General features: G+C 38.6%; 1 protein-coding gene across 2 annotated transcripts in view; it reads right to left on the bottom strand.

The window, feature by feature from the left end:
• Positions 1 to 6106: 6106 nt before the first annotated feature.
• ORC5 (origin recognition complex subunit 5) overlaps positions 6107 to 23588 on the bottom strand; it is a 69882-nt gene continuing 52400 nt past the window's right edge. For both annotated transcript variants that reach the window (XM_082782744.1, XM_082782743.1), the window contains exons 14-15: positions 11292 to 11404; positions 6107 to 7738 (exon numbers count right to left, since the gene is read on the bottom strand). In XM_082782744.1, coding sequence (XP_082638870.1) covers positions 7693 to 7738; positions 11292 to 11404 — 159 coding nt within the window. In that variant the 3' untranslated portion in view covers positions 6107 to 7692. The remainder of the gene's footprint in view (positions 7739 to 11291; positions 11405 to 23588) is intronic.

Here is a 23588-nt window from a genome sequence, read left to right as displayed (position 1 = left end):
CATCCCCTTTCCCAGAAAAGGATATTGCAAAGGAAATAGCACACTGAACTCAGCCTCACCCGACTTCCTCCAGTATCTCACCATCTTTTTGGCTGTGAATGTGCAGCGATAGTGCTCTTTGCTGATGGATGAGCTACTCTACAGCTACTGATGGAAAACAGCTGTCCGTACTCAGACACTTCATTGCCTTCAGCACCAAAGATTCATGAAGTTGTGCCGCACGAGGAAAATACAAGCCAGCCACATACTTCTGGAGCTTTCTGAAATCGGGACTTTGAGCTCTTCCACCGCAAAGGCTCCCAAGTCAGTGGAGGGAAGGTGGTTGTCACAGACCTCAATGCAGAGGAGTTTCAAATCCCAGACCAATCTCCACTTTCTCACTTTTTATTTTAGTGAAGAGAGTACTTGATTTCCGCAAATACTTCCCAGCTGAACCAGAAGAATTGGCTTCAGTCTCTTCAGGGGTCTGATTTATCAAAGAAGGCGCAGAGGAGAAAGTAAAAGGCTGCCACCAGAAGTATTTATTATGCACAAAAAACTGTATACAAGAGTACTTAGATACAAGCTAACAGCCGGTTTAAAACACTTGCTGTCCACTGTTTTAGCTGGCATGAGCATCAGTAACTACAATAAAGATGATTTGACTTTTTCCATGATAAAAACTCCAGTTAGCTACTCACAATTTTGCCAAAGGTTAACAATTTCAGCACAGTTTTTCCTCTAAAGGGTGTGTTAGCCTTAGCACACTTCCCATTTTGAGGGCAAAGCAATTTTAGCAACATTTGGTTAATTGTATGGCCGAAAACTAAAGCTAGTGTTTTATCTTTTGATGTCAGTGCAAAAAATGTGATGAATGAAAAGTTCTGTCACTTCTATGCTTTGGGGAGGGATTGAGATTAGATGGGGAGGAGGAGAGAGGAAAAGTAGAGTTGAGTCTGGAGCCAGGTTATGCATGCAGACAATTTAATCAAAGACACAAAACTGGCCTTTAATTTTAAATGTGGATGGTGAGCAATGGAGGTACTGCTGTGGGTGAAACCTTGCAGAAAGTAACTGTCTGTTTGCAAAATCATTATATTTATTGCTCATATACTCAGCCCAAAACCCCACTCTTGAAATTGGGTGAGCCTTTGCATAAAGGCATCTAAGACATGAGAAAACAACATGCTCAGGACACATCAACATGCCTTTAATGATAGCTCCAAATAAACCTGGCTTGCCTGAAGCAACGAGTGATACTGAAGTAGTTTCAGGTGAGCACGCTTGCCTGCAGCCCGGGCTAAGTCCAGTGACGTGGGCTCTTCTGCTTTAAGGGGCAGCTCCCTTCCGCTCCGGGAGCCACAGGTTTGTTTTGGCAGACAAACCATGTGCTTGGCTTCGGCTCTTTTTCTCTGAAATTCCCCAACCCTAACATCACGCTGCTCTCACAAGTCCCAGCAGGGTCGCCAGCTATTTGTTGTTTCTAATGCTTTGCACCCTTCGGGAATAAGAAAACATTGCACAGGAAATCTTGCTGCGAGGACAGGACGGGGATTCTTCCAGGCACCTGCACTTCGGGAACTGCCTAACTGCATGGCAGGAACCTCATTTGCCCCTCCTGTAGATGTTGTTTGTGTTCACATCTTTCAGATCCTGCAGCCCACACGGGGGGATGAGCTGCTTGCTGCAAGAAGTTGGCAAGCAACTTCTCTCTCCATCACTCTCTCTTGGGTACTTCCATCTTCTGCTGAATTTTGTAGAAATATGCTCTGTCTTCTGCCAAGGATGCCTTAATGAGAGGGGTTACGTACCTCATTCTTTGCTAAGCTCTCTTTCAACTGTTCTCTGGCTGCCAGGATGTAGGGGGGATCTGTGTGAAAGTCTTCATTGTCTACTTGAAGACAGAAGTGCTCAGCTATTGAACTCCCAATGCATGAACATCAAAAAAGCCACCTATGGTCCTATCTTATTCCCAATACCTTCATCTGAATTCAAGTATCTGGACGTATATGGAATACCAAGCAGTACATATCAAGAATCAAATGCTGAAAGGAAAATATTTGTTAATTAAAAATCCTGCTCTGCTGAAAATCTGCATGTGCCAGGAAAACAGAGCGCATGTACTGAATGAATTTAGGCAAAGTGCACCTTTGCTGTGTGGCTTGTGAAAAATCACCTCCTGCTACATTGGCTCTGTCATTGCCATTCACTTTTCATCAGCATTTCATCATAATCAAACAAACCAGAAAACCAAACACCCCAAACAAGAGAACTGGCTATACAGCCTCCGTGGTCCAATGTATTTAACCAGGATTTGGAAAAAAACCTTGCTGTAGCTGAACACCTGCACGATGATGTCCCACGAGCGCCCAAAGCAGCGCTGGCAGGACAGGGACATTACGGGGTGATAGGATGCTCCAACAATTTGCTAGTTCACTGAAGGCTTTAAGCCAAACGGAAGAAGAGGTAGGGATGCTTTCTGCTGCTTTGGATTGCCCGTTTCTTTGTTCTACTCTTCCCTGGGTCCCTCTGTTCAGGTCGAAGAAAGCTCCTCCTTGCTCAGTTTGATGGAGAAGACGGGTTATTAGCCGTTTATAGAGGGGTCATTAGCTGTTTATAGAGGAGGTAGCACTGGAAGTACAATCCACTACAGCACTCCAAACATTAAACCCACCCATGATACTTTGTACATCACATTCTTACTCCAGGATCACCATGCTCACAGACTCAAAAAGCATGGAAACACCAAAGGGCACAGGGTGATCAACAAACCATCTTCATCTTACTTCTAAGCTTCTTAGTACATGAAACCGAGGTATTTACAAATACATAGTCAAATATAAGGCTCATATATTGCCAGCATCAAATAGCAAGCAGAATGATGATGTTCAACTTCTTGTTCCAGCAGAAACTGTCACCGGGTCGTTGCTTTTTAAAGACATCCCTACCTATAATTTTTAGGTTGTCTTCATAAAGGTTGTACTTGCACTTTCAACTGTGCTGGCAGGCACTATTTCTCTAGTTTTCAGCCTTCATTTTTTAATGGTTTTAACAAACACAGTAGTAAATAATCAAAAAGTAAAACAACTTAATCCATATATACCTCTAACAGAGTGTTGTACACAGTTTATATGAATCTGCTTGTTCAAAAAAAAAAAAAAAAAGAAAAGAAAAGAGTTCTTACTCAATCTTCCAATAAATATTGCAGTGGAGCCATTCCAACATCTACAAATACATAGACATTTGGTATCCTGTATGATTAGGCTTGCTAATCAAGATATATCTTTACCCCAACACATATTTACTAGCAATGACCCAGAGCGTTTGTAAGCAGTGCTGTTCTGATGTTGAGAAAACGAGGAGTTACTGTCACTTCAGGTAACATTTCCTCCTGGATAGAGTAAATCTTCTCTTTCCCAATTGCCAAGCAAGCTGCAGCACGCAGTACGTGCAGTACGCCTACCTCCAGGCAGCCCCTAAGAACCTGCTGGTCCTCGCTCGTCCCGCTCCCTGTGCCAGCAGAGGTGCAGAAGGAATATCTAATCCTGGGATACTCCACTGTCTGCATTTTGCTTACAGGTCACAGACGTGTAATATCCCCTGTGTCCCTGCTGGGATCCCTGTCCCTCACACTATTTTCCTGGCAGAGCTGTCTGTTCCAGTTAAGAGGGAAGCAGGGAGTGCCTGAATGGCCTTGGCAAAGCTGCTTGGATGCCGGAAAAATTGAACCCATGGTAAAAATGGATGTATTTTCATGTAGGTAAATCCAGGTGTAGAGCAGCATCAGAACTTAGAAAATGCTCAAATAACTGCTGTACTTCTTTCAACTCCCCCAAAATTACAGATAATAGCTACAGGGATTATTATGGTAGAAACAGCAGGCTCTGGGAAAAGCAGAGTCAGGTAAATCACTGTCAAAAAAAAAAAAAAATCCTCTTGTGCTACATGTGGATGTACTCTTACAAGCCTCTTTTAAAAAGAAAATCTCTAGGCTCTAGGTATGAAAATGCAGCTGTTGATGAAATCAGAGCTATTCAAGGGCACTCATTTCTCTGCAACTTTATGATAGCTGAATTTTTCCCCATTACTTTCTCCATATATGAACAAGCCCCAGCTCCTGAGGATGTTCAGATCAGCCACTGAAGGCAAGTACAATATATTTATAAATTTTAAAGCATTATAATGTACATATACCATGCAGAATCTATGAAAAAAATATCTGATGTTTTTTTAAAATACTCCCTCCTGCACTGAAGTATTAAAGAGTTCTTCTCTTGCTCTGCATCTTTTGCACAATTCTCAACACCACCCGTACGATGCGTGAAATTCCGGCCCCAAGGAGCCCAAAGCCCAAAACTTCATCCACAAAAACGGGGTCTCAAAATGGAATATTGCTATGGTACGTAATAGGACACTCAGCGGTAGTTTATAAACTCATTGATAGGGATATATAGAAGTATTTTGAGTTTGTCAGAATAAATCCCACTATCCATCATCAGCATAGTTATAGCTTACATCCATCATATACACCTCAGTCACCTTGCTCATTCCCACTCTGCTGATTCAGCTTTAATTTTATATCACGGATAGGAGTCTTTCAGAAAGGTCACTGAAGTGCATTCAGTGTAAGGACAGCAGTTCTGTGCAATGGATCCTCAGTAACTTCTCCAGGTAACCTGATTTTGGTCAAATGAATAATATTCCACAGCGACCTGTAGCCTCATCCTTTGGATTTATAGTGGAAACGATCAGCAGGGCAGTGGAGAAGGAATTACATGGAGGGAAAAAAAAATCTGCAGCAATAGGTTTTCCTCAATGCTTATTTTCTTAGACCCTTATTTCATGTCTTCTCTGTGCCCCAAAACTGGGGCTTGCTAGTTTTGAGAGTCTGGTGTGCTGTGTGGGATTAATGGGGTTTGGAAAAGGTTGGACCAGCCAAATGAACACAGTTGCTGCAATGCAAGAGGTACGTCTTTCCAACCGCAACCCAAACCAGAATGTATCATGGCTGGTTTTGTTCTACACTCGAACATCTGCAAATGTTCGGCATATACGAAACATCAGTTCTGAAGGACAGCATACTCAGTCTTTTTCATGTATATTGCCTAGCAGCTGTAAGAAATTAAGTCTTGAACTGGTTCTGTTCTTGATCTCTTTTTAGAAAAGCTATGATAAACTATGACAACAGTGAAGAGAAACATCACTTATCTGTACCTCTATGGGCTTATTTCTAATAACCAGTTGAATTTTAACATTAAAACAAGTAATAAAGTGCATTTCATCAAGTACTGTTACCAGTGACTAGGTATGCTCACGGATCCATACTGTTGGAAAAACAAAGATTGTGGAATTAATTTAATCATATAACACAGAGTGGGTCATTTTGCTATTGTCCTAGAGTGAAAGACCCTAGGTTCTTTTTTTTTTTTTTTAAAAAAAAAAAAATCTTTGACCTTGCATCTCATCTATACACATCATAAACAGAATTAAAAACATTCCTGAAATATGTCAGTTTCTAATCCACCTGGTAAAATTCCTATTCATTTCCTTCCTCATAAAATGTTAGATATAAGCGTTGCCTATCTCTGTGATGATCAAATTTTTTTGTACATCCTTACACTCACGTAAGACATTTTCTGTGCTCTCCATGTACTCCGTTTATGTGCATATCTGGAATTATGGGTGTATTTCTGATATTTTAATGTAGACATTAATGCTGACGGTTACTGAGCAGGAGCTTCACAAGCTGGCATTCTCCCTCCTCAGCGGTACAGCCCTGGCCCAGCTCTGTTGAAAGTTTCAAACAAGCTAAGCTGCAGAATTTTAATGTTTTTTTGATTGAGAAGTTGTAGGACTTCATAAGTTAGTGCAAATCCCATTGTGTTTCATATATCAGATTCTAATCTAGACCAGGTATCTGAAAAAGCTATGATGTATTGCTGTTGCTTAGCACAGAGTAATTTAACATATAACAGCTCAAACCTCCTTTCTTCTCCCATTTTCAGCCCTGGGTAGTCATACAGGAGATGCACAAGTGCTGACCTCACCTCATGATGAGCTCCAAAAGGGAAAGAAACTGTAAAGTTTAGTCCAAAGCACACCTTCTGTACGTTTTTATTAGTAAAAAACAAAAGTAAGCAATAAACATTTTGAAACAGGTTACATATTTGCATCCAAGTATTTCAGCAAGCGTGACAAATGTTGCCACCTCATGGACAGGTGCGTGGTTTGCTGTAGCACAGCGGTCGGAAGGAAAAGGGATCTCGGAGATGACTCATTTCTGCCCTTTCACAGTCTACTGAAAAGGGAAACGACAGCTTGGCCAGAAAGATGCTTTTGTCACTTAGACTCACCTGGAACTCATTCATTTGGGTCTGAATCCAGAAGCAGAAGCCTGGCTACACAAACGCAATTGGGAGAAAATAAAGGAGCTACACATATTTAGAGTATCTGACCACCTCCAGCATCTGAAGTGCATTTTTCATTTTAAAAATCCGTAACAGTCAACATATGATATAGCACTTTTTTGTATTGTCAAACAAAGGGCAGCATTTGGGAATAAGTTATCTGAGGAACAGGCTGTGGGACCCTGAGTTTTCACGAGTGACAAAACTTCTGCTTTGTGAAGACAACAAGCCTTTAGTGCACACGGTGATTTCAATACCCTGTAAAGGTAGCAGCAGTTGGGACTCCTCTGCTTGTAAACTGGAGACAAATACAGTTGCAGTGCATTCCAATATACATATCCAAAGTCAAAGTTTTATGCTACAACAACTGCTCATTTGGGCAACTGCTGCAGGAATATTCTGTCACCTGTTGAATCTACCCTTTTCTGATGGAAAGGCAGCTGTGCCGTACTTCTCTACAGGACAGATACTATAACAAAAAAATATCACACAGTGCATATCTTAAATCACATTCATTCAAAACAGCATTATAATTAGCACTCAACAGAAATGGATGAGCTTGAAAGGAATAAAAAAATGCTGAAGTAAAAAGCTTTTCAAGTTCAACATCAGGTTAGAATTTCAGGAACCAAGTTTTTTTTAAAAGGAAGCATCATAAAAATATTCAGTTAACAGTTATGAATGAACTGCAGAAAAGAACAGTATGATGATTAATTGGGAGTTTACCATCATGATCTCCATATAACAGTGTAACAGTCTGCATACATATGACCGAACAGAAAGAAGGATTTATACCAGCTTGATTTTAAAGATGTTCTTATACTTATTATATTTTGCTACTCCACTCTCCTAAAATGGTGGCCTCAGGAAAAGCTGCTTTGGCAGGCAATTGCAAAGATTCCTGTGGAGAGGAAGTGAAAAGACTGGGCATACAAACAAGGGCTGCTGCCATGTTCAAAGCACTGGGGAGAGTTCATAGAGCAAAATGCAGTCCTAAGTAAATGGGTTTCAGGCAATTTCAGTGTTAAGATAACATCATTAAGAGTAGAACAGATTGTGCTCAAACCCTGCTGTTTATAATTAACACATTGCTTCCAAATACTCCAGGGTCCCTGGTAAATAGTCCTCTGCTCAGATCTACCCAGACCAATCAGAGTATTTTCATCAGATTCCATGCTGGGCCAGCACCTGTTTGGACAAATCCAAAAGAGCCAAAATACTCTTCTTTCTGGCCAGCTAAGTAGAGAGATGAACACAGCTTGCCTTAGTCATTGTCACAGTGTCCATATGGCTGTGAAGCTTGTTTTCACAAGAAATCGTACAAGTACTTTATTATGTCGAAGTTCACGGTCCTATAAACAAAAACACAGCATATTAGAGCAATCATCCTAACAGTGCTAAGACTTTAACCTGTTTGGAGACAACACGTGGGACATTCTGCACAACCGAAATCAAGAAATATCCCCGAAAGGAAGTTTTTTAAAACTCATTCTTGATTGTATTTAACATATAGTTCTTATCTTCTGATTCAACTTTGTAAGATTTAAAAAAAAAAAAAAAAAAAAAAAAAAAAAAAAAAAAGGAGATTTCTAGCAACAATCAAAAGTTTCTTATTCCAAACATTAAGCAGTAAAAAAAACAAAAGCCAATATATTTTTCATATGGTAAATACAATATTCCAGTTGGTGATACAAAACTGCAATCTTTTATGTTATTAAATGTTTTGTTCATCTTGCAAACCACCTGTTTTAGCATGTACTACGTAACTCCTTCATCTGTACTCATTTGTAGTCTGCGTTCCTTCAGTTTTGACACTAGTTGACCCATGTTCATAGCTAAATTTGAAGAATCCAAGAATGCCACTCAATAAGATAGAAGATTTTAATGTATACTTTTGTACTTCAATGGCAGGCAGAACGAACAGCAGTAAAATAAAACATATAATTATTTTTTTTTTTTGTCTCCAAACTCATTCTGCTATGCAATCTAACACTCAGACTTCGGGATTTACTGTTTGAATAAATAGCACAAATTACTGCATATAATGACAAGTATAAAATTAAATGTTTTTTGGTTTTAAAAAGCATTTAATGATGCAAAAATAACCGCTCACAATGCTAAGTGAGATTAACTGGCTGAATGTCTTATTTGTTAGGCTGCAATCATTTAATATTCTCTGTTCATGCCTCCTTCTGTAACCCACTTTCCAAAAAGTTTCTATAAAACATCGCGTTGAATTGAGAAAAAGTTCAGAAATCCCCATGATGCATAACAAGAGATACTGTGTTGGAGCCTACCTAATAATCCAATGACAAAATTAGAGGAAATTAAATGCCACTGTTAGTTTCATATTACATTGTGTCACTTAAGAAAGTGCTTTAGTTATAAGGCTTTCTGCAGAAACAAAAACACACTAACAAAAACTGACCTTATCAACTGAATGAAACACAATCACTCTGCCATAACAACTGGCATTACTTGACTCTAGATGAAAAGATCCATTACATTCCACAAACATTAAGAGATCCCTACTTCAACTATAAAAAATTTATGAACTTCAGTCTGAAATCCTTTCAACAGAAATTAAAAGTTACTAAAAAAGAAACACCTAAACCAACTAAAACCAAACCACTTAAAAAACTACATAGTAAAAGGCATGAAAAATATCTCTGCAAAGGCTGAGCAGAGATAAATATGAAGTTCTGTGGTAATAAAGACTGGGCATGGGCAGAGGTTGCCACACTAAAAGTCACCATAAATACTTCACTTTTCTACCCTTTTACCAAAAAACAGGTGTTTTTTGCTTAAAAAAATAAAAATGCAGATTTAATTCTTTATTTTAAAATGAAGGAAAACAAAATAGCAAGCTGAACAGCTTGAAGGGGGTAGGAGGGGAGAGAGAGAGCAGAGTTTTCTTGTCCTACTCCTGCACTCTCCAGCCCTGCATTAGTAAGTTCACCTGTCAGCGAGGCTGAGATGGTAACAAGGCTCAGGCACCTGAGGATTTTGGTGCCTAGCCTTATTTTAGCACTAGTGCAAGAACAGAGGCTAAAGAATCAGGAGATGGTCTGCTTACTTGAAGCGTATCGTGGTGAAATGCCAAAGTAGTTCCTTCTCTGCAATACGTATAATCCCTCTCATTTGTGGTTAAAAACTACAGGCTGCTGCAATGTTGTAGCACAAGTAGCCTGCGATCATACATTCACCCTTTAGCCAGCCTCATTAAGACAAGGGGAAACTCATTTATCATGGGTTCATGAAACTTTGCATCTTATCTATGTCCTTAAGGATTTGACAAACAGTGGGTTGGAAAAAATTTGTAACAAACAAGAAGAAAAAAAAGAAGAACAGGAGAAAAAAAATAGGCCAACTTTAAGATATCAGATAAAATGGCCCAATCTGTGCAGCCAATAAACACTTTCGAACTACGTGGGGAGAAAAAGTTACCTTTTTCATACTGCATAGGAAAAGTCAGACAGGATATATGTACGCACATCTGACCTAAAGGCAGGCAAGCCAAAGCACTACACTGTGCACTGAGGTTTGAAGGGACAGCTCTAAAAACTACTTTCTCTGCTAAGCATGAGCTGTATAGCACAAGATTTGGTCCCGTTTTCTGTCCACCTCTACCTTCTGGCAATTTTAACAGAGTCCACAAACTTCAAAGGATGTTAAAATTGTAGGTGAAGGGCCATTATTTCAGGTGTCTTAATTCAAGGAACCTCATAGGCAGATTGGAGTTTGTCAACTGGTCTCTGTACTCACGGTAAGAGTTAGAGCAGAGGCAAGAGCATGGGGATATCCGTACACAGTGATCCACGTCGCTAAACAGATGGTCTGATGTACTTGGTACCAGTGGGAGACTTTACAAGGCATCATTCACATGTGACTTTATTGCTGAGAATAGCAAGCTGACACAGCAAAGCCCTGGAGATGCTGGTGGTACTGTCCAGCCAGGCCTAAGCCCGATGAAGTTTCACTCTGTGGCCTGTCCAAATTGAAATTTGTGTGTCTGTGCAGCTTACTGACTGGGCGAGGGGACATTTAACAGCTCAGGAGAGCAACTTGTGCAGCGAGGATATTGGAAAAGAGTTTGAAACTCAAATTCCTCTGAAGCTCCACAGTACAGAGGAGAGCTGGCCTGTACAATGTTTCTCTTTTTAGCCACATGTCATTTCTGGGCTCTGCTCTAGCCACATGCTCTTTATCCAAGATCTGCTAATAAGCTGGCTGCAGCAGCATGCGTGAAGTAATGCTGTTCAGATTTGGCATAAATGAGACAGTTCTGTTTGTTGCCTATGTACTGCATGCGTTTCTGTCATTTATCACCATCTCTCCTGATGCATCTGGAACTGCTCTTGGACTCCCAGACTGAAGGCTTGGGATGAACAGGTACTTGATACTTTTGAGGTACCTACATTGTTTTTTTGAATTAGTTTTTATCAACTACAGATCACAGAAGACAAACTATGTGAAAAAATTCTCATAACCTATGCAGTTTTTACATCACCTGTACCACAAACACTACCAAGAACTAAATATCAGTTTGGATTCCAATATCATAACATGCCTTTCAGTACTGAAATGGACTGCCATTTTAGAGCAGTATTTTCACATGAAATTCCTGACTTCTATTAAGTACACAGACAGTATTTTACTGTAACATACTAAAGCAGCTCCTTGGCCTACCTCTGCCACTTTTAAGATTTTTTTTTTTCAAAACACTATTGCACTAAACTTAAGTTCAACATTTCTTATAGCAAAGACTCATTTAGTCATTCTTAGAAAACATCTACGGATTTCCATTCTGGTCTGCAGAGAGCCAATATAAAGATGGAAAATACAGGTTTTGAAGCCTCATTTAAATCAGCACATATAACACCAAATGTTTTTCAGTAGACTCACCGGGCAATTGCTCTGATGAAGTCCAGTGATACAGTGCATTTGTACCGGGGTCCATCAAGCTGGTCATTATTGCCAACCATGGACAGCAGCTGGAGAGTCACAAGGGAGGTGATCTATGGACAAGAAACATTAGCAATATCAGTCATTTTTGTTAACAAGAATAGCAGTGAGCATTTTTTTTTCCTATTCATCATCAACACATCGTCCCAAATTATAATACTCCCATATTTCTTTGGAAAATCACCACTAGTTTCTCACTGATTTTCACATAGCCCTGCAGCTAGCAAACCCAGGAATGCGTGTACATTTTTGCTGTTACATTTCCAGCAGAGTCAGTGAGGCACACAGGCCTTTATCCCTTCATATCAAGAGTTATCCTGGAGTTGTGATCAGAGCGAGAAAAGTGCTGGGGGGGATAGATAACAGGCATGAGCTGAACGTCTTCCGAATCTCCTCCTGACAGCCAGGACACACTTTGTTTCTCTTTCATCTCAGGACCTCCTCTTGAATTTTCACACTCAAAGTTGGATTTTCTTGTGTCAGTTCATACTACATTTTGAAAAGATGCAGAGTAACACCCTACTCCAGCTAAAAGAAAGGAATTTGAAGGTTGGAAAGGAATGGCCTGAAGACGGTGTCCTTAAAACATGCCTGAAAAAACAGAAATTTGCCTACAAAACAGTGTCATGACAGAGCTGCTGATTATTCTACCAGTATAGCAATGCACCAGCATATTTCTCAGTCTTCCTTCTTCCCAGTGATGGCTGTGTGTGGTGCCACTGAAGTGCAGTCATGGGATGTCAGCACCGAGTGCCACCAGGCTGTCCTGTCTCAGCTAGGAGCAATTAACATCGTGATTCTACTGCTGCCCTATCTCCACCCATGAGAAGGAAATAGGTAAAAGCAGAAAACATGACTTTTTTTTCCCCCGGCCTTTGTTATAAGCACTATTGATAATTTAGTGCAACAAGGTTATATTCTATGAAGAACCAGTACCTGACCACAGCCCCTACTTTAAAAAAAAAAAAAACAAAAAAAAAAAAAACAAAAAACATCCAGCCATGACCTACATCTGTGCAAAGATAATAATACAGTAAGGAATATCTGAAGAATAAACATAAAGAGAGTGTCAATTCAAACCTTCAAGGAAGCTTGCTGCTATAAAAAGCAGCAAGTTCTTTTCAGTTAAAAAAAAAAAAACCTCAGTAATAACTCTTCTTTTGCTGATAGTGAACTTTGCCTTCAAGTTTGTGACAGTGCTTGCGGGAGGTAGGAATACTTCTTCCTCAAGCGGACAAGATATATGAAAAAAAGACATCTCCTTGAGCAGAACTGAAAAAAGATGATCACCACGAATGAGGTAATTTTTATAACAGCCTGTGCTTAACTTCCTTTTACATGGCATTAAGCAACAACCCTTTGGATGTCAGCATTCTGCAAAGCATTTGAAACTCGGTTAAGGAATACTGGCCTCCCTCTGCTCACAAGAACAAATACTGTTCACTTAAGTCAGCTCTATACAAATGATTTACCGATTGTTAGTGTTGACAGCATTTAAGCAAACTCAACTTAGTACAGGTAAATGACTCAAAATCCAGTTCATTAAATCACTTTGTACTTGTCACTGGATTGTAATCAACCTCAAATTTGTAAGGTGTTTATTTTCCTAAAACAGACATGAATTTGAGAGCGTTTTTCTACGTTCTTCATCCAACATCATCTTTATTCAGCTTGTAAGGAAGCATTACGGAGTAATTTGCTATTGCAGTTGCTATTTTACACCCCAGTGCACCATTACTGCCTAATCACTTCTGCAATATACACTTGCAGCTGGCTCCATGTTCAGAAATTACCAGTGAAGGAAGGAATTGCACGAAGCTCCTAAAAGCTTCCGATGAGTACAGCAAAACCCAGCTAGTTTGGAGCTGGACCCATCTCAATTTTGAGGGATACAAAACTAAACTTGCTGCTGCTGCACATATATGCTGCAACTTTAACAATGAATCATAACTGATATTTTTCCAATATCACCAAATGCCATGTATACAACATGAGGTCAGCAGTGTAAAATTCCTCACTAAAGGCTGACACTATACATAGGAAATGGCATCAGACTAGAGATGAAGTTTCATTAATGTTTAAGACTCAATATTACGTATGAAGTCTTTGATCACGATAGAGTTACTCAGCAAACAACATTTTCCTCATTTCCTTCAGAAATCCTCCATGTCTATCCTATACCTGCAGACAGGCAGGATCTTGGGATGACAAATCCTAGAACCTGCATGCTGAGCAGGCAGCAGCCTGGAGCTCTGTTGGCATAGCTTCTTCAACAGGTTCAAGCAAAACCCAAACCAGCAAGAGTTCTGTCACCCCACAGCAATGACTGGTAATTTTTCCTGCTTTACATGAATACAGCGGGACACTTCCACTGACAGGTCAGCCAGGGAACTGGGTGACACCTACCTTTTGCAATAAGTTGTTTCATCAAAAAGGTTCCGTTTTGCTAGATGTGGAATTAAGCTCCTTGAACATTTTGTGCTGAAGCTACTTTTCTAGACCTGACCATAATAAAACATGATTTTCTTCACCACATAATTTGGACATTATCTAGGTTCAATTCCCTTCTAACACGAGGAATTTGAGCACCTCTTATCCAAACATCTGGCAACTGGCAGGGGCAGTGGAGGGAAGAAGGAAAAAGTTATGGGGAACCTGCTTCTGGAGCTGAGCTGTTTTGCACAAAACTGCCTTTATATGAACTACCTCTCTGCCTAGTTAGGGCACTCACCTGGTAAAGTGGAATGAACTGGGTTTAACACAGCATATTTGTAGCTAAATAAAAAAGCCCCCCCAGTATAAAATGTCATGCTCTGTTAACTTTTAAGGTCCAACATCACTTTTAACGAAATGTCACCACTTCAGAAGCTCAGGTGTTGTATAACTTTGGAGGTAATCTATTCTTAAATGAAAGTATGTCAGCACAGTTGGAAAAAAAAAAAAAAACATGAATGCAGTATCACTTAGCAAAAATAAGTTTTCAAAATGTTTTTTTTTTTTTTTTTTTTTTTAAATACCATGGGTACAGTGGCTGCATTTCATTGTCACAAAAGCTGGCAGAAAACATCTGGCATGAACCAACGAGCAACTAGCCAGAACTGTGTGGGTGACAAAAAGAGAGAATACTTATTGAGAATCTTCTGCACAAAAGAAATTACAGTTGGAAGAAATATGCTGAAGCTATTCATAAAATTCAAGTTAGATGTGGTAATGGTTTAACACCAGCAGAAGCTAATGAGTAAATGGAATTTTTTACAAGAATAACAAGAAAATCTAAAGAAAAATTACTGAAAGACATGAAGGAAGAGGTGTCATTGATATATTTTAAAATAAGCCAGGACTGAGATTTCTTTGAAATGTATTTATGTGAGAAATCTGCTGCTGGAAGCTTGGATGCAAGGTGAGAATAATCATAAAAGCACGGCTGAGAGTTGCTGCGAGTTAATGACCTCTCCAAATGCTTCTGAAGATTCCCTGTCAAATACGGGCATTTAAACCTCTGGAAAAAAAAAATAATAAAATAACCCACAAGCCATCCTTAAAGGCTGTTTTTTTCCTATCAGCCTGCACTAACAGACAGGCCTTGCATCATTCCCGTGGCAGAGACAAAGGCGAGCTTTGTCAGCACGCTGCTGTGAGGGGGCAAGGAGAAGCCCAGAAGTGAGGGCTGCCCTCGGAGGAAGGCTGGGCTCTTCTCACCTGTGCCAAAACCATTCATAGAGGTGCAGATCACAAGTTAGTTCATGCCAGAGACACGGGCACACACGTTTGGTGTTTGGTTTGGTTAAGTAACAACAGAGTACCACAGGAAAAAGTTTGGACTAATCATGTGGGACATCTGGAAAAAAAAGCCAGGCAGAGCAAGCGATGCTGACTGTCAGCAAGAAGCTGTTTTCTCAGGGATGTGACTGAAACATCACCAAGTGGTGTACTTTACACCACAAAATCCTAATGAAAGATACTAGCAGGAACAATCTCAAACCAGCAGACATACACTAGATGATCTGTGAGGTATTTTTCATCTCCACAGTCCACAATTTCCATTTCCCTTGACGTAACGCTAACTGCAACTCTCAAGCCTGGCCCACCTGCAGAAAACCACAGCTTTAACCTGTGTTATGATTCTGAACTTCAAACCTACCAAGATATGAAGAGCTTCCATTATTTAAGTTATAACATACTCAGACAATTGTACTATATTCTTTCACAGTTATTAACATTTATTCATCACGTAGTTCTCAGAGCACAAAGGCAACTTGCTTTGAGGCCTACTGCTGCCCACGGTCAAATCTGGGCATGTGAAAAAGCGGCTCAAAATAATTTCAATCAAAATTACATCCAGGGTCTGCTCAGTATGCCAGCCCTCTTAGAGAAGCTCACAAAGTGGAAGTTAACAACAGAAATCACAGTTATACATATTTAAGCCAGCAATTGATCAAAATTGATTTTTTATAGAAATTATATCAATTTTTTTCTGAATACTTAGATTTTAAGAACTTGTTTTTGATCCTGAATTATGGTCTGTACGAGGTTTTTAATGCATGCAAAAATCACAACAGATGAGACTGTAGAAGGTAATATGACCCAACATTTTATCAGGTCTTAAATGCTAAATCCCTTTCTGAAACATTTTTTTTTTTGGTCAACTTTTCCATCTGCCAGTAGCACTCCAAGATTTCTAACTATATCGTATCATTCTTGCCTTATCCTACACCCTGCCAAACTGCTGATGGCCTCTAAGTGTGCAGTTAAAGTGCTCGTTACTCTATGCTTCAGCTGTTTATTTTATCTTTCTCTCAGCTTAAATTATTCCTACTCTTTTTAAACCATCTTCTGAATGCAGTCCAAATGTTGTTGCCATTCAGAGAGCCCAAGCAGAAAGAGGTATTCCAGCCACAGGCTTGGTGCTGCTCCACAGACAGAACTCTTCCTCACTTAGCTGGGTGGCTCTGTAAGATGTGACAGTGCAGGGCAAATGCAGTAAGAGACCCAGTCCAATTTGCAAGCCCTTTTTTTCTATGAGTATCTGTTTGATGATTTTTTTTCCCTGTGCTAGCTATTTTTTTGCACTTCTCTTCATTATTTTGTATTAAATCTCTAGGACCTTGCACCCTGTATTTCTTCATCCATAGTTGTATACAGCACACCTCACAAATTGTAAGTCATTTCTGCACATTTCATCAGTGATAACACTTTACCTAGGGACTTCCTCAGCTGGAGTCAAGCAGAATTTAGCACTGATCACTAACCTGAACAAACTTTCAGGACACAAATGTGTTGTCAAGTTCCCGACATGACAGCACCATAGTACCTAGATGTGAAATTACAGCAGCGACAGGAAGAAAACAACTGACTACTTCCGTATAATTTGTCCTTTAAGAACTGATATTGCTTAGGCTTACTGTTTATTATTACCACTATTTTATTTTAATACCCACTTAAGAATTTTAGGATGTTTATCACAATGTCTCTACAATTCTACTTTCAGCCTGAAGTAAAGAATTTCCTGGATCAAGATCACTCCTTGATACCGAAACCATTATGCCATAGCACAAAAACTTGCTCCTCCTTCCTTGAATTTCTACGAGATGATCCTTCTGCTTCAGAAGAAACATTTACTTACCCTTAGTATATGACCTTGAGTTTCATGCTGTTAAGGCCTCTCAGTTTATATCATACTCACCACCTTCAATGTATTTCATGCACGTTTTCATAGCAGAAAATTTAGTAAGCTCACGGCATGCAACCTTGAATTTTACATTACAAAATTCCTTCGGCTTCTACTATATAGGTCATAACCGTCATTCTCACATGGCATTTTTCCCACTGTATAAACAATGTTTATCACTTCTTATTCTATTCAGTCTTTGTGTCCCATTTACACTAAATAATTGACAAAATGCGTTGCCAATTTCATAGACTCGTTCAAGGCGTAAGTGTGAATTTTCTGCTTTTTTCTTTTCCCTTCCTCCCTTCCTGCAGATCTTTCAGACCCCACAACACCTTGCAGCATACCAGAAGCTGCCTATTTCTAGCACATTTTCCTGTAATCAGCTTCCTTGATGGCTTTTCTCTTCAATCTCAAGTGAAGCAAAGGTATTTATTTCCTTCAAGACGACATGTCCTCACTTTGCCCCAGAATTCATATTTTTTTTAGAATCAGCTCTCTTCAATTAGCACTCTGTATAACGTATATCAGACTAAATTCATCCTGTGTTTGCCATTCTTATACATATATATATATATATATGTATTTTTGTCTGTATGTCTGTTATTCATCACTAGTAGTCAGACAGTTTTACTGTCTTATAAAAAATAAAAACAACGGGTAAAACCTCTTGTCGTCTGGCAATGTGGCTGTTACAATGCATTTACCAAAGGCTAAACAAACAAACAAAAAAGAGATATCATCTGTATCTTCTACATCCTATCACTTCATATTTCCCTGTCAGCCTTCTCTGGAAAACTTCTAAGTATCTCGAAAGCATTTGTACAGTGCACACATTAGCCCTGCCCTCTCTAATTGTCACAATAACATAACTTTTAAGAAGTAGTTCAATAATTTATTAATTTTGGAAGTTTAATTTCATGGATGTTTCAAATAACAAATGAATTTACTCTCTCCATTATTTTTATTTAACCTACAAACTGAAAGACCCTTTCTTCTCTCAGCTCATTTGCTTTAGCATTAATTCAATGTGAGAAAAAGAACCATAAAAGGCAATTCACATCAACCTTTGCTGCACTCTGCTTGTCATTTTAAAAAAGTTAAAAAAAATCTACAGTGATACATGGATAAATCTGCATTTCTAATTCAGTTCCCTCACTTAAAGTACACCCTGAAACTTGCTTAACATACCTTGAGATCAAATTAGCTTCTGTACCTGAATATATATTTAGAATTATTTTTTTCCCAGAAATTTGTTAGACCTGAAACTGATCATGGGTTAGTTTATTTTGATCCTTCAAAACATTGAAAAAGAAAAGTTGAACATACTTGAAATCTGCTGGGAAATGCACTCATCTAAATTACTCCATAATGGCCTGGAAAAAGCACTCCTAAGCACATGGACTTCAGATGCAAATTGTAGATGGAGTATTCTAAAGTACTTCAATAGGGAAGTATCCTTCCCCCCTCCACCCCTCACCGTCACAGATCCACTTCTGCAGAGGTGCCATGTGCCAAGTGCATTTTAGGAGTATTTAGAAAGTGGAATGAAGATTGCTTCCCTGAAGTAAACCTCTAAATGAAAAAGGCAGATATGCAATGGACCAAGCATATGAACTTAAATACAAAAATCTAGAAATTTTCCACCTGGTAGTTTATGTCTTTCATTTATAATGCTTCTGTCACACAACGGCAGCATTTCTAGATCCTGCAAGAAGTTGCATCCAGAACAGAAAAGAGTAACCTTAAAATACACTGCATGATAGTGACAGAACTAGATACATTTGTAGAAAGCCCCTAAATTTTTAATGCTATCTCAGTAAAATATAGAACTGTATAAAGAACTAGCCATCTCCTGCTACAAAAAGGAGTTTTTTGTCATCGTTTGCAAATACAATCTTGTATTCAAAAATAACTAAAGCAATTACGATTTCTAACTTGTCCTGAAGACAAAAATCAGTACTCTGCATAAGCTGTGAAAAAAAATGTGAAATTAAAGGATATTTTCTACAATGAGGTGTTTGGGAGTATTTTCTGAAGCAAAATTACCTTGCTTTCTCAAGAAATAAAAAGATTTTCAAAGCGTGTTAACTGCAGTCTATTTTTAGATGATTATGATAATTAAGTGTTGAAAGAATATTGATCCAAAGCTTATGTAAGGAAACAAGATATTAAGAATTTTTAATTAAAACAACCACTCCAGGAAGATTTGACCCAAATACTTCTGAAGTACAGAAGTTAGACATTTTCTCCAGAAGGTTAGACAAATGGTGAAATATACCAGTAGAGGTAGGAATTTGCTCTGAAGAATAACAATTTAAAGATACATTTATTCTGTATCTTCAGCTTACTAAATCAAACCTAATATCCTGTTTTCTGGCAAAAACATTTCTCCCTGGGTATCCTTCATTTTAAAAAGTTTCTGCAGTGTATGGTGTTCTTTCTCATATATGGTTTGTCACTAATAAATGTCCATGGTTTGCAACCTGCCCTCAAGTACCTACCATGTGCTAGAGCTCAGTGTCTTTAAAGACTGTCCACGGTAACATACAGCATCCCAGCTACTCAAGAGAAGCACTGCAGAAGACTCAAATCAGTACATTCATTGTCTGTCATTCATTGACTACATAAAACTATATGCATTTTACTGGTCCCGTAATAGAAATAGATAGTAAGAGAAACAAAAATAGAAACAGCTATTACCACTAAAGTACATAAGCACATCATCCTGGTAAAAACTAAAGATGCCTCCTGTCTCTTGAAAGGAGCAGCCAGCAATGGATGCTTAGGAAATACTACAATAAAATTTTAAGCAAGAGAAATTCCCCAGCATACACTCTTGGCTCCTAGTAACCTGCATTTCAGTGACTTAAGCAATTAGGTATTAAAATGTTCACACATACAGATCTGACCTGCTGAAATACAACCTTTCATTTTGTTCTTGTATTGTAAAACTGGCGCTAAAAAGCTTATTAAACTGGGAAGTTAATTCAACTAATCAACACACAGCAGACGGAATTTATTATGAGGTTGCATATACTATGACGAAGGCCATTTCTCAATCCACGAGAAGTTAATCCACACCTCTAGGTGCTTGAAAAACAATGAAACCTTACTGTAACAGCACAGAAACTGATGGTTGTAGCCAACAATAAGACACCTTTTTTAAAAAAGAAAAACAAAATATCTATAACTACACTTCAAGTTTAGGTACACTTCAATAGAGACTATAAATTTGTAATATCCATCCATATTAGTCATTCTACAGAAAGTAAAGCTTTCAGCCATCCATGAATTGATAAGTCATGAAATATTAAAAATTTAACTTCATTGACCCATTAAATACATTAGATACAATTACAAAATACAGCTATATCTTTAAATCTCTGGCATAGATGATCCTGAGAAAATCATAACTACCAGCTTTCCATCTTTTATTCAGTTATACTTTGTTTTATCTGATAAAGAGCACGAATCATCATCTGTCAGCAATTAATTTGAATGAAAAAAGCCCCGTTCTTCAAACACAACACTGCTTTCGTATGCAATTGCTGTCACCATTTACCACAACTGTTAAATTCTGTTAGCTATACTGTGTATCACTTAGGTTTTCTAATGTGGGGAAAAAAAGGATTTTCTAATGCATTTGGCAAGTGCACGTGTTGGGTAGAGAAGTTCACAGTCATCTAAGACAACCAATGAACTCATGAACCAGTGTGCTATCATACCTGTCAACTCCATAGGGCAATGAATTTCACTCTGTTTTATTTGTAGACAAGTAATGCACAGGAAGGGAATGTCCAGGTTGGAGTAGGGGAAGAAAAATTTTGTATTAAGTGCTATTACACATCAAGCATTCTATTGGGACTATGGTACTCTTTGGAGCAGTGACTATGCATGTGTTCCGTTTAAAATCCTGGAAGAGGAAAGTATTGTGGATGAACAGTATGCAGCTCGTCAGCCCTTGTCCTGGCCCTACGGCACGAAAGGATAATACTATTTAGACTGATAGAAACACTCAAAGACACAACCCCCATAGACTGTTAAAAACATCCTTCTATATAGATTGAATTAAAATTTGTGTGGTTAGTAAACATTGATTATATGGCTCCTACATCACCACAAATCATTTATGGAGCAATAGGCTCCAAAATAGTGATGTGCTGCACAATGCAATTTCTATAGGTAGGCCAGGAATGGATTAAAAGCGTAAAACAACCAACAGCAGATGTCCTATTTTAGTTTCGGAGGAATACAATATAATCAAGAAACAAATCTCAGGTTTCCATAAATAACTAACGTACATCATTTTGCACTTGATGGCTGTGCTACCTGCTGTATTTTTAATAATCACTGTGTTGAGACTTTTCTGTAATATTCAGTGGTGATTTTAACATTCAGAAAAATCAAATTTATTAAATCACCATAAAAAGGCTTAATCCCCCCAGGAAGTACTATGTAGATCACCAAACTGTAAAAATCCATTCAAGAGATCAATGAAAAGATGCAAAAAAAAAAAAAAAAAAAAAAAAAGCAGAAAAGAATCAAATTTTTTCCAATCTTATGGATGAAAGATAGTCACCCTCCCTCCATCATGACTGCTGTAAAATCTGGAAAAAAATGAAACTGGAGAAGCAGAAGGGAAGCAGTTATGATACGGAAAAGACACTATTAGGGCCTGATGAAATAATACTTGTCATTCCAATTGACTGTGCTACATCCTCTACACTTTTCCATCTCCTGGGAGGCCTTTTACATAAGCTTTACATAATGGATAAACAGGTCCCAAGACTATCTTCTGGAATCTCTCTAGTAAGCAGAATCAGAACTATTCTTCAAGCATATTTTAACCTATCCATACCAGAACTTGTATTGCATTCAATAAATGCAATAATTAAATAAATAACAAAAATGTTATCAAAGAATCCACGGATGAGGAAGTATTGGTATCAGTCTGCTGCTCCATAGTAAGAGAAACTCAAGCAGCAGAGACAAAAATGTTGTCTAGGATTGAAAACACCTATCCAAGAGACCTTTCCTTCTCTGCCACTGAAAACCCAGATGAGCTTTGCAAGAAGCTCTTGACACATCTTGTCCAAGAAGACACACTAAAACCAAACTGTAGGCAAGGTGATTGCTGCCAGGAGTTAGCTACTGTAGCAGGATGCCCAGACCATTCCTGCTAGGTCTGGCAGCCTGCACCCTCCCTCTTAATGGCTGTATTTAATTTTACTACCAGAAGAAAAAAGCCTGAAAAGTGAGGATCTCCAGGTTAACAAATGATCAAAATGACACCCCCCAAAATATCTGTCCTTGCATATCTGGTCCTGCAGAAGCACCACACATCGTTGTGACTTGACTGATTTTATATGGGAAGTGTACTCAGACTTCCTCGTCTCAAGAATAATGTTAAGATATCAACCTCGGGAACTGCATTTCTAAGACAGTTTTGCACTAAAAAATAAAAAGAACAGAATGAATGTTCATACAAAGATGACTTTTCTGTCTCTGAAACTGTTCTCAATTTATTTTATAACAGAGAAATTGTGCAATATGAATGCTGCCATGGTAACAACTCACTTTATTGAACAAGAGAGAAAATAATTATCCCAAACCTGCACGTCATGCAAGCACACGCAGTAAATTTAGTGCTGCCCTTTTCCCCCTTGCTCTTTTTCCTCTTGCGGAGATAGATTTTGAATTTGTACATTATAGTAAGCCACACACCATTTTGCTTGTCCCTCCCACTTCTTTGTATATTTTACACCTCTTGAGTGCATAATGTGAAGGACCCAGTTACTTACAAAAAGAAAAAGGGATTAATGAATCAGAAATGCTCTTCCCCCTCCTGAGTTAAGTACAGAAGACTCCTATGTAAATGCTTCACGCATTTAAGAAAAAATGAAGCCCTAAGGCAAGCACAGCACATGCTTAGTATTCACTCAGTATACTGAAACGAGAACCCTTACATTTATAGTAAACCAAAAGTTATTCATCTCTAAACATAAATTAAACCTGATTTTGCTGTTCCATCCAAATATTCTTTGTGACAGTATGTTTGTGAACATGTTGTTCTATTTTATATATAAGGGACCTTAATATTTTCAGAAGAACTGCATGGATTTAGCCATACAAATCCAATTAATCTCAATAGAAGTTGTATGGCTAAATCCCTGGGCTTGGCTTTGACATTTTGGAAACAGTGGGGGAGGTTTTACAAGGAGTGAATGTATTATACAAAACTCACTTTTCCTCAAAAGAGAAATAAAATAGCATGCAGATACATACAGACATCAACAAATATTTTATGTGATTGTCAAGAAAACCACAGTCCTAGCAAAGCAAGCAATGATTCCCACCAAAGTCGACTTCACCAAAAATAACAGTATTATCCTGCAGTCTGTGAGATAAAATTAATCACACGTATGCATGAGTTGGATAAATTATTCTTACTTTACCTCCAGTTTTGATCTTTTGATTTCATTTGCAGCGGATCTGCCTGTCTGATACGAAATGTTCAGTTATTAATTTAATCTTGTGCTCACAGTTAGAGGGTAGCCAAATCAAAG

This window comes from Aythya marila (genome assembly GCF_965140915.1).
Source record: "Aythya marila genome assembly, chromosome: 1".
Lineage (NCBI taxonomy): Eukaryota > Metazoa > Chordata > Aves > Anseriformes > Anatidae > Aythya > Aythya marila.
Note: the sequence above shows the minus strand (reverse complement) of the source record. Positions and strands in the feature narration are given on the sequence as shown.